The sequence below is a fragment of the Eumetopias jubatus genome, unplaced genomic scaffold (assembly GCF_037043125.1).
Source record: "Eumetopias jubatus isolate StellerSeaLion01/CBP00866 unplaced genomic scaffold, mEumJub1_p1.0 scaffold_6, whole genome shotgun sequence".
Taxonomy (NCBI): Eukaryota; Metazoa; Chordata; class Mammalia; order Carnivora; family Otariidae; genus Eumetopias; species Eumetopias jubatus.
In genome coordinates, this window is record NW_028274812.1 from 138,747,271 (window position 1) to 138,761,017 (window position 13,747).

Below are 13,747 nucleotides of genomic sequence, written 5' to 3' on the forward strand. Positions count from 1 at the left end.
TCATTTATTTTCTGTCACCGTAATGTCTCCATTGTTTACTCGTCCGTGTTTGCGTGGCTTTGCTGCACCCCGCAATTTCTGTACCACAGTTCCTTCTGTCCTCACTTCTTTATTGTGATTCCTCACATGGCTGAATGTATTTTAACAGCAAGTACTTTTTCCCAGTAGGGGCTCTGAGGTGTCAGATCCCTTACGTTTTTGAAAATTCAATTGTCTTTCTCTCCTCCTGCCTCCCACCATCTTCAAGTTGAAGCTTTTGAGGTCTTAAATTCCAGCTTCTGACCCTGGTATCACATTTTCTCATCTCCTTCTCCCCTCCGGAGAGCCCCCTTTGAGACCTACTGCTGCAGTCTCAATTGATTGCTATCTATAACCTGAACTTTTGCAATATTTATTTAAAGGGTGTTCATTGACCCGGAGTCACTTTGGTCTTCAGCTCGGTATTCTGTCAAGGACAAAGTCTGGAACGGTTTGTTTGTAAACCAACATTAAACAGAACGGTAGTGAGCTATACCTGCTCTTTTGGAGCTTGCTTTTGTTGGTTCATGTATCTTTTTGGGGGGGGGGGTGCGGTGAGGGGCAGAGGGAGCGGGAGACAGGGAGGGAGAGAATCTCCAGCAGGCTCCACGTCCATCTTGGAGCCCGATTCGGGGCTCGATCCCACAACCCTGATATCCCCACCTGAGCCGAAATCAAGAGTCAGACACTTAATCAACTGGCCACCTGGGTGCCCCTGTCGGTTTATATGAAGATGCTTCCATATCAGTACCTAAAGATCTCTTTTTTCTTAAGGACCATATAATACATAGTCCACTGAATTGGTGTATCCTGATGAATTTAGCCTGACTAAAGTGTATTTAGATGACTTTTAAATGTTTACTGTTAGTGACAGTGCTACAGTGAATAGCTTTGTATCTGTGGCATTTTCAGTCTGCTTGTAGGATCAATTCCAAGAAAGGAAATTTCTGTGTCAAAGTATATATGGTCATTTTCCTCCTCCCTTTTTTTTTTTTTTAAGTAGGTTCCCCGCCCAATGTGGAGCTTGAACTCCCAGCCCTGAGATTAAGAGTTGCGTGCTCTATTGACCAATACAGCCAGGCACCCCGATATGGTCATTTTAATATGAACTAATACATAGACACAAAAGAGGGTTTCTAATGATGCATAAGGAATAAAGACTTAAAGCAAGCCCTCAGGTACCCAGCACCCAGTTTTAGAAGCAGAGCATTACCAAGGCCTCTGTAGCTCCCCGGGGGCCCCTCCGTACTTCCCTTTCCCTCCCTCCCCTGCAAGTATTCTGCAGTGTTCTGAATTCTGCACTTATTATTCCTCTGCTTTTTGTTACAGAGTTCATGCATATTTATGAAACCAAAACAACATGTAAAGTTTTCTATATTTCTGTACTGGTTATAAATTATGTCCTGTTGTTTGTGTTCCTCTGCAACTTGCTCTTTTTACTCAACAGTGAGGTTTTTCACAAGCATCCATGTTGAAGCTTAAGCTCTAGTTCGTTGATAATCCCTGCTGTGTAGTATTGCCTTGCATGAATCTACCCACCACAGCGTATCTGTTCTCCTGTTCATGGACGTGAAGGTGGTTTCTCGTTTCAGGCTGTTAGATACACGTGAGCATTCTTGCACGCCTCCCCTGGTGCATGCATGCAAGAGTTTCTCTGGAATATTCCAGGGGCCAGATTTGCTAGGCCATATGGTATGCCAGTCTTGAGTTTATTTAGGTAACTTTTTTATTGAAGTATAACATACAAACAGAAAATGCACAAATCAAAATGCAGAGCTCAGTGAAGCGTCTGAGAGTCCCTCTTTAGCCAACTCCCAGTAGAGAAATCGAACTCTTCCCAGCCCCGCAGGAGCCCCCCCCACACCCCTATCACTCACACCCTCCTTCCCTTGCTCTTCTACTCATTCTGCGGGCTTACTGAACTTTATGTAAATGGAATCTACAGTATGTGTTTTTCTGGGCCTGGTTTCTTTGTCGCCATTATGTTTGTGAGGTATGTCCATGTGGTAGTGTGTAGTTTGTGGTTGGTTCTTTCTCATTGCTGTGTAGTGGGCTGTTGTTTTAAAGATTTTTATTTATTTGAGAGAGAGAGAGATAGCGAGAGAGAGTACACGAGTGGGGAGGTGAGGGAGAAGCAGGCTCTCCGGTGAGCAGGGAGCCTGATGCGGGACTCGATCCCAGGACCCAGGATCATGACCTGAGCCGAACGCAGATGCTTAACCCACTGAGGCATCTAGGCGCCCTAGTGGGCTGCTGTTTGAACATAACACTGTTCTACTCTTGGTGGACTTGTGGGCTGTATTTAGCCTTTTTCTATTACAAATAGTGCTCCTTTGAACATTTTTTAAGATTTATTTATTTTGGGGCACCTGTGTGGCTTAGTCGGTTAAGCCTCTGCCTTGGGCTCAGATCATGATCTCAGGGTCCTGGGATTGAGCCCCACGCAGGGAGTCTGCTTCTCCCCTTCCCTCTGCCCCTCCTCCCTCCTTGCCCCCCTCCAAAATAAATAAATATTTTCTTAAAAGATTTTATTTATTTGAGTGAGAGAGAGAAAGAGACCAAGTGGAGGGAGGGGCAGAGGGAGAGAGAATCTCAAGCAGACTCCTCACTGAGCCAGGGGAGCCCTATGGGTACTCAGTCTCATGACGCTGAGATTACGACCTGAGCTGAAACCAAGAGTCGGATGCTTAACGGACTGAGCCACCCAGGCGCCCCTGAGCATCTCTGATACTTCTGTGGGTGCACATGTTTGAGGGTTCCTCTTGAAAATCTAGCAAAGTTTGAATTGCTGGGCATATAGTATGTATGTCTTCAGCGGTGCAAGATAGTGCCAAATTATTGTGCATTTAAATGTGTATTTTGTCAAATTGTCCTCCGAAGTTCTTCCATTCCTTGAGCCTTCCACCCGGCACATCTTTATGGGAGTAGCTGTCTCCTCCACACCCTCACTCCTACAGTGTTTTATCCCACTTTTCAGTTTTGCCCGTTGAACAGGTGAAGAGAGGTATCTTACTGAAAGTGCATGGACACTTAGGCCTGTATTTTATAAGTAAATCTAATTAACACTTGGTTTTCTTTTACAGCCCGAGACCTCAGATCATTGCTCCCTTCCAGAGGATCTAGTGAGTATTTGTGCACATCCTAGACTAGAGCTCGTGCTTTCGGTGATAACAGTACTATACGTCAGCGACAGTAACAGTTTTATGAGTTTCTGTTTGGTTGCTGATCAGAGGCTTTTCATCTAACCTGACGTGTGTACGATGAAAATGTTAGCAGTCATGGTATCATGGGTGATCCTCCCCTACCTTAAAGAGAAAGAAATATGGTTATATTGCCCCCCCGTTGAAAGGGAGAAATGGATAGCTTGCCTTACGACAAGGATCAGCATTTTATTATCCTTGTTTCTCATGGGTGGCTTTTGTGACTTTATCTCCCTTTGAATCCTTCCAAGAAAAGAACAAGAGGCCCGTAATTTGATGGTCTTGGCCCAGATTCAGCTGCGAGAGAGTGTTCTTGTGTGTTTTGAGCTCAGTGTAGCTGCTCACTCCTGTCTCTGCCCCGTGCGGGGAGGAGAAGCTCATGTCCAGCAGGCTGAGCCGCCTCATGTTTCATTTCTCATGTGGAACTTTGCTACCTGAGCTGGCAGACCCCACGGCTGTTATAGGAAATGATGTTTTGCATTTCTGAGTTTCTAAAATTGCGAGATTCTAAGCTGTTCTGCATTTCCCTAATACAGGGGTGGTAATTTGCAGTTTTTCTTCATGTCTGAAACTCAGGGACTGTGATTGATTTTTAGGCAAAGGGAGAATTGACACCTATGAATTCTACTTGAAATCCATTCTGTTACATAAAGGGGTGTGTGAGATACACACTTTTTTTTTTTTTTTAAGATTTTATTTGACAGAGATAGCGAGAGCAGGAACACAAGCAGGGGGAGTGGGAGAGGGAGAAGCAGGCTTCCCGCTGAGCAGGGAGCCCGATGTGGGGCTCGATCCCAGGACCCTGGGATCATGACCTGAGCTGAAGGCAGACGCTTAACGACTGAGCCACCCAGGCGCCCACATTTTTTTTTTTATAGTAGCCTCCACGCCCAGCGCAGACCCCAAAGCAGGTTTGAACTCCCAACCCTAAGGTCAAGACATGAGCCTAAATCAAGAGTTGGATACTTAACTGACTGAGCCACCCAGGCGCCCTCTCCACACACATATTTTTAATAATTAGTTGTACCCTCAAGCATTTCCATAGGAAAGCAGTGGCCCAAATAATTTCTGGATTTAGGGTAGAAAGAATGAGATTATAGATACAAAGGAAAACATAACTGTAAATACATTTGCAATACCTGATGAGTCTGTCCCCTAACATTCAGAGCCTTTTGCACACAGAACAATCTGAACTTTAGGACAGAGGCTGTGTTCTTGGGATATAAGAACATTAAAAAGTGTGGAAGAGTTCCTGGATTTCATCCACCAGTTATTTTTGTGAATGGCTAAGAAAGAGTCTAGAGCAGGTGTATAGCCATATCACCTACTTTACCTTTGTTCTATTCCTATAGATTCTGGGGTCACTTGTATTTAAAAATTTTTAAAAAAATTTTTTAATCTTTTTAAAGATTTGTTTATTTTGAGAGAGAGAGCATGAGCAGGGTGAGGGGCAGAGGGAGAAGCCAATTCCCCACTGAGCAGGGAGCCCGATGCGGGACTCGATCCCAGGACCCTGGGATCATGAGTTGAGCCGAAGGCAAACGCTTTACCGACTGAGCCACCCAGGCGCCCCTAGGGTCACTTTTCAAGCAGGTTCTAAGTTTTGGTGCCTGTATTAGTTTCCTGGGGCTGCTCTAACAAAATATAATAAACTCAGTGTCTTAAAGCAACAGAAGCATGTTGTCTCCTAGTTTCAGAGGCCATGAGTCTGAAGTGAAGGTGTCCTGAAGGTCTGAGGGAGCGTCAGTCCAGCCTCTTCCAGCCTCTGGTGGTGGCAGCACCCCTTGGCATTCCTCGGCTTGTCAGCGGGTCGCTGCAGGCTCACGTGACTCTCCCCGTCTGTCTCCCCGGCTTTGTCTCTTCTCTTATAAGGACACTGGTCACACGGAGGTTAGGGCTCACTGTAGTGTGACTGATTTGTAAGGACCTCATTTCCAAATAAGGCCACATGCTGAGGTTCTGGGTGGACACGGGTTTTAGGGGAACACTACTCAACTCAGTGTAGTGGCTATTTCATTGAATATGCTGATCGACTGACTATATCAAGTACGATTTCTTCCGTGGTATGTGTATTGAAGGTGAGAGGGCGGTTCTTGATGGTGTCTCGACAAAATGACAGCCAGGTGTCCCGGGAATGACGAGTGTGCTGGGAGGACACGCTCAGAACGGCAGGACGGAGTGCAGGTTCATCAGTCTCTGTTGGAGCTGCTCACACTCCCGTGCAGAGGCTGGTGGGAGCACCCTCAAATGTGCTTCCTGGGGAGGAAGGACTGGGAGCAGGTAGCAGGAGAGCAGGGCCTCTGTTGGGTCCTGGAAGCTGAAGAGCTTGGGTTCGTGTTCACATGAGGCATTTCCATTCTGACTCTCTGCGGTCCGTTTGGAGTGTCGGGATCTGAACTCGCAGTTTACTCTCTCCTTGGGGCTGCACCAGCAGGGGCTCCATAGAGGCAGCCCTGGCGTGTTGGGGGTGGAACGGAAGCTTCTCTTCTTTTTCGGTACAGCCCAGGCTGGCCCTGGGTAGCCTTGATGACAGATAGCAGACCGACATGCCTTCAGGGCCTGAGCAGGTAAATGAATGTGTGAAGCAGCTGCAAGTCCTTTATAGCAGGTGTCGGGGCTTGTCGTAAACTGAAAAATGCTTGCCCCAGACTTGGACCCCGTGAAAGCCAGGAACAAACAAAATACATCTGCAAACTGGATTCGCCCTCTGGACCTCGAGGCCACAAACCCCTGCTCCATGGCAGGTGGCATCTGCTTGGAGCCCTCAGAACTGACATCAGAGGGTCCCGGAGCTCAGGGTTCTCCTATATCAGATTCTTAGAATTCTTGGAACGTGCGTTCAAGATCATGTTTAGAAAAGGCCGTTGAACATAGGCTTGGCGGGCAGTGTTGCTTTAGAAGCCAAGTAAATTTTATTCTTATTGCAATAGTTAGTCATCATGGGGATGCTTTGATCTGATGACTCCATATGTTAAATCAGCTCTGGAATGTGATCACAAATTTTAAGACCAAAAAGAGCTTTTTTGTTCATTTCTACATTTAGCATCTTATTTCGATAGTTGTAGCGTACTTCTTGCTCCAAAAGTGCTCAGTAGCTTCTAGCAAAAAGGAGTCCTGCTTGACTGCTTCTCAGGAGGACGATTTTTTCTGCCCAGTTTCATGACCTCAAATGAAGGTGGGGGGAGTATGGGTAATAAGTGATTACTGAACAGAAAGAAGTTTCTCGTGTCAGGCTGAAGCCTAGACTTGCAATGTAGGGGATTGCACTGGCTTTTACATTATTTGTGATGCTGCTGCTAGGATGGAAGGCTGTACCAGATGCAACTGTGGGATTGATCTGGTGTTGGCGGGGGGTTGGCGTTCCAGGGGGAGGAGGGTGCGGGTGAATGCCCTGAAGCCAACCGCCTGTCCTTGGCTGGGCCCGTGTGTCCATTTCTTGTCTGCCATTGTACCTCTTGGTCTCACTCTGCCCTGTTTCAGAGAGTGTCGGAAGTTTCCAACCACTGGTGGTACTCCATGCTCATCCTCCCTCCTTTGCTGAAAGACAGCGTGGCGGCACCCCTGCTCTCTGCCTACTACCCCGACTGCGTGGGCATGAGTCCCTCCTGCACCAGCACCCACAGTGCAGCTGGCAGCACCAGCCCTGGGAAGCTGGAGCACTCCAAGGCTGTCCCCTCTGCGCTGGGTGAGAGCTGGTCCTGGCCCTCTCTGCTTTTCTTTCCCCCTCTTTCCCTGGAAATGGGGGTTGGGGAGCAGAACACAAAAGTTTGCGTTTTTTTTTTTTTTTTTAGCGTGTGCCATATGATCTAAAGCACCTTGTGATTTCTTGGATTGTGTTATGCCGTCCTCAGTCATATCATTTGTATATATCATGCGGTTCATTTCCCGTCCAGAGTGTGGGAAGTCTGTAACACTGGTCGTAGGAATTGGGTCTATGGAGTTTGATGAGTTACTTATTTGAAATTTGGGTGGCTGCATCATTTCATGATAACCCAAAAGTCTGACATGCTAGAAGAAAGTTTTGACCATATGAGCAGCCCTTCTTTTTTTTCTCAGTCTTTTTTGCTTCTAGTTATGCCATGGAAAATCTCAGCAAAGTTGATCAACTCTTGAAAAAAATCCAAAACTTCAGCTCAGGCCAGACATGCCATTGACCACTTACTTTAAATGGATCTTTAAAATTCTCCACCAGATTTCTTGGTGTCCCCCCAAGAATTCTAGACCTTCCCTTGTTCACACATTAACAAACTTTATGTTTGATGGTGCAAATAGATTTTGACCTAGAAGCCCTATTTTAAGGGTTTCTTTAATTTTTATTTTTAAAAAATTTTTAAAAAGATTTTATTTGAGAGTGTGAGCAAGCATGGGGGTGGGGTAGAGGGAGAAGCAGGCTCCCCTCTGAGCAGGGAGCCCGGTGCAGGCCTCGATCCCAGGATCCTGAGATCATGACCTGAGCCGAAGGCAGATGCTTAACCGACTGAGCCCCCGACGCACCACCCTATTTTAAAGTTTTTAACTGATAACCCTGGGCCCTCTAAAAAGGTGGTTGTGGTCTGAATCAAAGCCAAAGTGATAAGTCCCAGGGTTAATGAAGGTGCCGTGAAACAGGCACGCAAATGCTATTAGTGGGTGTGGACATTTGTGAGGGACAGTTTGTCCATGAACCAAAAACCTAAAAATAGACACCCCTTTATTCTAGGAATTTGTCGTAAATAAATTCTCAAAGTAAATTCTCAAAGGTTAATCCGAAGATTTATATGGCATTGTTTACAGTAGGGAAATAATTAGATGAAATTTCAGTGCCCAGGAACAGAGGAGTGGTTAAATAATAGGAAAATATTCTGTGTCCATTGAAGTCAGGTTCAGTGACATGGGACAATGGTCTTGAAAAGCAGGTTCGGAAACAGCATGTTTTTCTGGCTTTTAAAAAACAAGTGCCTGATATATTAATAGTCTCTGTGAGTAGAAATAGCACAAAGGATAGACTGTAGCCTTAAATGTTGCCCCACGGCTCGTGGATTACCAGGGGTTAGTGATTGTCACGTACCTCTGTGAACCGATTCATGTTTTAATCAGAAAAATTCCAATGAAGGTTACTTTTAAAATTTATTTCTGTGGGGAGTTGGTGTTCACAGAGTTTCAGTCTTACAAGATAACAAGTTCTGGAGATGTGTTGGACAACAACGTGGATATACTTCACCCGTTTCAACACTGAACTTAAACACGGTTAAGGTGCTCGATTTTAGAACAGGTATTTAATCCCCATGAAAACCTTAAAAAAGGGGGCGCCTGGGTGGCTCAGTTGGTTAAGCGACTGCCTTCGGCTCAGGTCATGATCCTGGAGTCCTGGGATCGAGTCCCACATCGGGCTCCCTGCTTGGCAGGGACTCTGCTTCTCCCTCTGACCCTCCCCCCTCTCATGTGCATGCTCTCTCTCAAATAAATAAAATCTTAAAAAAAAAAAAAAACCTTAAAAGTTTTTTCCATACCATGGGCATTCAATTGGTGAAGAAAGAGCAGGAGAAATATGCAGTTCACGTGTATTCCGTCTAACTGGACAGAGGGAGCGGGAATGTGTCGTGGGACAGACCGTAGCCCTGGCTGAGGCTGCCCTTTCCCGTGTGTGCCCACGTGGTCACTTACCTGGGTGTGGGATGTGTGCGTCTACACGTCTTCTGTCAGTTCCAGGCATGAACCGGTACTTCCAGCCTTTCTACCAGCCCAATGAGTGTGGCAAAGCCCTGTGCGTGCGGCCGGACGTGATGGAGCTGGACGAGCTCTATGAGTTCCCAGAGTATTCCCGAGACCCCACCATGTACCTGGCTTTGCGGAACCTCATCCTTGCGCTGTGGTACACTAACTGCAAAGTAAGTAGAGGGAGGGCCTGCTAATCCGCTGATGCACACGGACCGGGGCTGCCGTAGCTGTCGGCGGGGAAGCCTTTAGATCAGCGATTCTCCGCCTTCCCACCGTGGACACTGGGTGGATAGTCATTGTGTGGGGGGCTGTCCGGTGCCCTGTAGGATGTTTTGCGGCATCCCTGGCCTCTACCCACTGGAACTCCCCCCGCCCCCTGGTTGTGACAACTCAAGATGTCTCCAGGCATTGCCTTCCCGGGCGCTAAGTCTCCCCATCCTGGGAACCCCCACTTCAGATCAAATGTCATCCGAATTTTTGACTCTCTAGTGAGTATAAGGTGCAAAGTTTGGTTCAGAGAGTTCCAATGTGAATGTAGAGAGAAAAAATATAAAACATTAAAGATTGGGTTATAATCCCTTGAGGGCAGGGACTCTTACGTTACTATCCTCCAACAGCTGAGACCAGTGCTTTGCTGTCTGCTGGGACTGAATCTATGTTAGGGGCCTCATACAGCGCCCCCCCTGGAAGAGGGGGAGGCCAATTAAAGGGAATAGGAGCTTTTTAAATTATTATTATTATCTAAACAAAAGCTTTCCTGACCCTGGTATTTTTCTTTTCTTTTCTTTTTTTTTTAAGATTTTATTTATTTGAGAGAGAATGAGAGCATGAGAATGGGGAGGGTCAGAGGGAGAAGCAGACTCCCCGCTGAGCAGGGAGCCTGACTCGGGACTTGATCCTGGGACTCCAGGATCATGACCTGAGTCGAAAGCAGACGCTTAACCAACTGAGCCAGGCGCCCCGTGACCCTAGTATTTTTCTGATTTATTAATTTCTTCTGCAATTATTTGAGTGATTGCTGGATGCAGAACATTTGGCAAGACTGCCAAAGTAATCTTGATTCAAGAAAGATATTCCGGATCCACCTTGGTGTTTCACTGGATGAGAATCCAGTATGAGATGGCCTGATTAGGTTTATGGCTGTTAATGCAATTTATACGAATTCTGTGAGTGGGTTGGACAAGGCAGAATTGTTCATTTCCTCCCCAGCAGGCTTGAGGTAGGTGCTCAATAAACATTTGCTAACTTAACAAAATTGTGGTCAGAATTTCCTGTAAATAAGTTGTAAAGATACACTTTTCAGAAACAGCCTTGGATTCATTTTTCTTCACGTTTCTTTTCGTTCGACTTTGAAAATTGATTTATACTGGTGAAGAACCTAACAGAAAATAATCCTGAACCTCGTCAGCTTGGATCTATTTTAATAAAATAGTATGACTTATGTTTAATACTCCAGTGGAAAAGCACATATTTGTGAAAGAATCAAAGATTTTGAAATTATTTTCTTTTTAAAATTCATGACTACAAATAAGTTTTTTTTACCTTTTGCACCAACCCAAGCCGATGTTATTTCTTGAATATGGTTGACCCTTGAACGATGTGGGGGTTAGTGGCATTGACACCCCCCCAACCCAGTCAAAAATCTGCATATAACTTTTGGCTCCCCCCAAAACTTAACTATGGATATGTTGACTCGAAGCCTTACCAATCTTGTAAACCATTGATTGACACATATTTTCTGTGTTGCATCTGTATTACATACTGTATTCTTAGGGTAAAGTAAGCTACAGAAAATGTCAAGTACTGCACTGTGCTTATCAAAAATGCCCATCTGTGAGTGGACCCACACAGTTCAACCCTGTGTCATTCATGGGTCTACTGTAAGTCCTCTTCCTGCCTTGGTGAGGTTCTTTCGGAGCTGGGGGCTTGGTGACAAGTAGAGGATGAGCCAGAGGTTGGGACTCCCACTCTTGAGGCTGTTCTAACTTCACGACAGTGGGTCAAGGCTATGTTAGTCTTGTATCTTTGAAACGTTCCAAGGCCTTGCCAATGCTGGGGCGCAAAGGGAAAGAGAGTGTCTTTTTTTTTTTTTTTTAACACATTCCTAAATCTGTCTCCTCACATCTTATCAGTGATGAGAATCCAGCTTTTCCTGCTGCCGGTTCAAGTGGCAGTGTGGGCTTTTGCTGTGGTCTTTAGCGTGTGGTGTATTGAGTCAGGAATGCGTTTGCGACTTGGTCAGCCCACACTTCCCATAGCTGTCCTTCTTGGGGAGGAGAAGATGAACTGATGAAACACAAATTGCTGTCCCTTCCTTTGGTCCCTTTTTTTTTCTTCAGGCAACCCCCCGACCCCCCTTTGATCCTACTAGGTCTTAGTGACACAGGATGGACTTGAGTACCCTGAGTGGGTTTTTGTTTTGTTTGGTTGGTTTTTTATTGTGAAAACACAACATAAAATTTACCATTTTTACCATTGTAAAAGGTACAGTTTAATGGCATCAAGTAAATAGTGTATAATCATCCTCACATCTCGTTCTAGAACTTTTCATTACCCCAGGAGGAAACCCCACAGCCATTAAGCAGTGACTCCCCATTCCTTCCTCCCCCCAGCTTCTGGCAACCACTAATCTACTTCCTGTCTCTATAGATTTGCCCATTGCGGGTTGTTCATATAAATGGAATCCTACAGTATGTGACCTTTCGTAAGTAGCTTCTTCACGTAGCATCATGTTTGCAGGATGCCCTCACGTTGTAGTGTGGATCAGTACCTCATTTCTTTTTATGGCCAAGTAATGGTCCTTGTATGGATCTACCCCATTTGGTTTATCTGTTCATCCGTTAATGGACACTTGGATACTTCCCACCTTTTGGCAATCTGAGTATAGTGCTGCTATGAATTTTGTATGAGCCTACGTTTTTAGTTCTTTTCAGTGGTTACCCAGGAGTGGGCTTGCTGGGTCACAGAGGAATTCTGTTTAATTTTTTGAGGAGCCCAGAGTTATGTGTGTTTGTTTTGTCTTAACAGTCTGGTTTTGTTTCCACACACAGGAAGCTCTTACCCCTCAGAAATGTATTCCTCACATCATTGTCCGGGGTCTCGTGCGTATCCGGTGTGTTCAGGAAGTAGAGAGGATACTTTATTTTATGACGAGGAAAGGTCTCATCAACACGGGAGTTCTTGGCGTTGGCACCGACCAGCATCTTCTTCCTAAAGATTACCACAACGTAGGTGACTTTTGCTCTCGCGGTAACACCACTGCCATCATGATAAATGCTAGTATGTGACATCAGTGTTGGGGGATCCTCGTTAATAATACTAGTGACAGACACGGTATTGCCACACAAGTTACAAAGCAAGACTTGTGTAGAATATGTGCTTCTCTGGGGAAGAGAGTATCAGGCACCAGTTTCCTAGACTGTGGAAAACGGGGGATTACTTATGTGCAACCTTATTCTTTAGGAAAGTACCTTTCTATGAACATCAAAGAAATGTAGATGTACTAAGTGAACTAACGTGGCTTGGCAGTTAGTACCTTCTTAGAACAACTAAAACAATATATTGCTTTCATTTCTCTAATTGGATCCTTCTTTTTCAAAAAAAATTTTATTTTATTTTTTTAAGAAATCAGTCATCATCATCGGGGCTGGTCCAGCAGGATTAGCAGCTGCTAGGCAATTGCATAACTTTGGAATTAAGGTAAGATTTTTGGGGACATGAAGTTGACAAGAGATGGTTAACTGTGCCTTTGGTCCAAATTTTCTAAGATTTAGAAACCAGTTTCTGATTTTAGTGGAGAATGTGAAACACACTGTATCTTTATATCTTTTAAAATCTTTCTAATTGATCCTAGAAAAGATAAAACATTTGAAATTAGTTTGATAAAAGAAAGGTGGGGGGAATAGCAGTTCTCAGCAGCTTTAGGAGAGATTTTAGGCTCCTAATGAGCAAATCAGAAGAGAGTATGTGCAGAAACTAAGGCAGAAATTCTCCACGGGGTGTTATCGACCCCATAGAGGGCACATTGGGAAAAAGTCCTTGTTTTTGTAATAGTTTGAAACAACCAAATAGTAGCTTGGAAATTCACCGTTTCTTGTATTAAAGTTTCTGAAACACCCAGTTAAATTTTCTTATGCAAATCAAAGGTATCCTTTATTTATTTATTTATTTATTTTTGAGTAAGCTGTGTGCCCAGTGTGGAACTTGAACCCACAACCCCGAGATCAGCAGTTGCACGCTCTACTGACTGAATCAGCCAGGTGCCCCTCAAAGGCACACTTTGAGTCTTACTCTGGAAAACAGTCTGCTTTTGGAAGCAAGATTGAACTGGTTAATCCATGGTTCAGACAGAATTATATGACTTTTAAAGGGCTGTACATATTTGAGGTAGCCTGCTTCTCCAAGGTAGGGTAGTTTTTAGCTAGTGTGTGGCCTTAGTCCAGTTGTTCAACATTAGCCCAAATAGAGACTTACAAAAAATTATCGTGCAGTTCAGAATCTCATTTCCATTAGATTCATTCGAATTAACCATCCCTCGATTTGTGACTTTTAGGTCTGACACGTCTCCTTTTTAAAAACTAATATTTTTTCAAGGACTTTGGTTTTCAGTTAAACCAAACGTGAAGATCAATTTGGTAGAACTGAATTAGTCTTACCACTTATCTCGTCTGGTTGAAAGAAATGACAACTTTTTCACAATGTCGTCTCTGCTCGAGGAGTTTCAGAGATGAGAAAAGTTTTCAGTAGCTATGTCTAAGAGAAGTTTTCCTCAGTTGATTGGAAGATGTAAGTCTTGGATTACATTATTTTGCTCACAGAACCAAAGAACCTGA

At 44.7% G+C, this 13,747-nt stretch overlaps 1 protein-coding gene across 5 annotated transcripts in view; it reads left to right on the top strand.

Annotated features, from left to right (window-relative positions):
- The window catches only part of KDM1B (lysine demethylase 1B), a 55,486-nt gene that overhangs the window by 20,239 nt on the left and 21,500 nt on the right, over positions 1-13,747 (top strand). For all 5 annotated transcript variants that reach the window (XM_028107381.2, XM_088024131.1, XM_088024134.1 and 2 more), the window contains 5 exons: positions 3,102-3,140; positions 6,699-6,903; positions 8,901-9,085; positions 11,966-12,142; positions 12,540-12,614. In XM_028107381.2, coding sequence (XP_027963182.1) covers positions 3,102-3,140; positions 6,699-6,903; positions 8,901-9,085; positions 11,966-12,142; positions 12,540-12,614 — 681 coding nt within the window. The remainder of the gene's footprint in view (positions 1-3,101; positions 3,141-6,698; positions 6,904-8,900; positions 9,086-11,965; positions 12,143-12,539; positions 12,615-13,747) is intronic.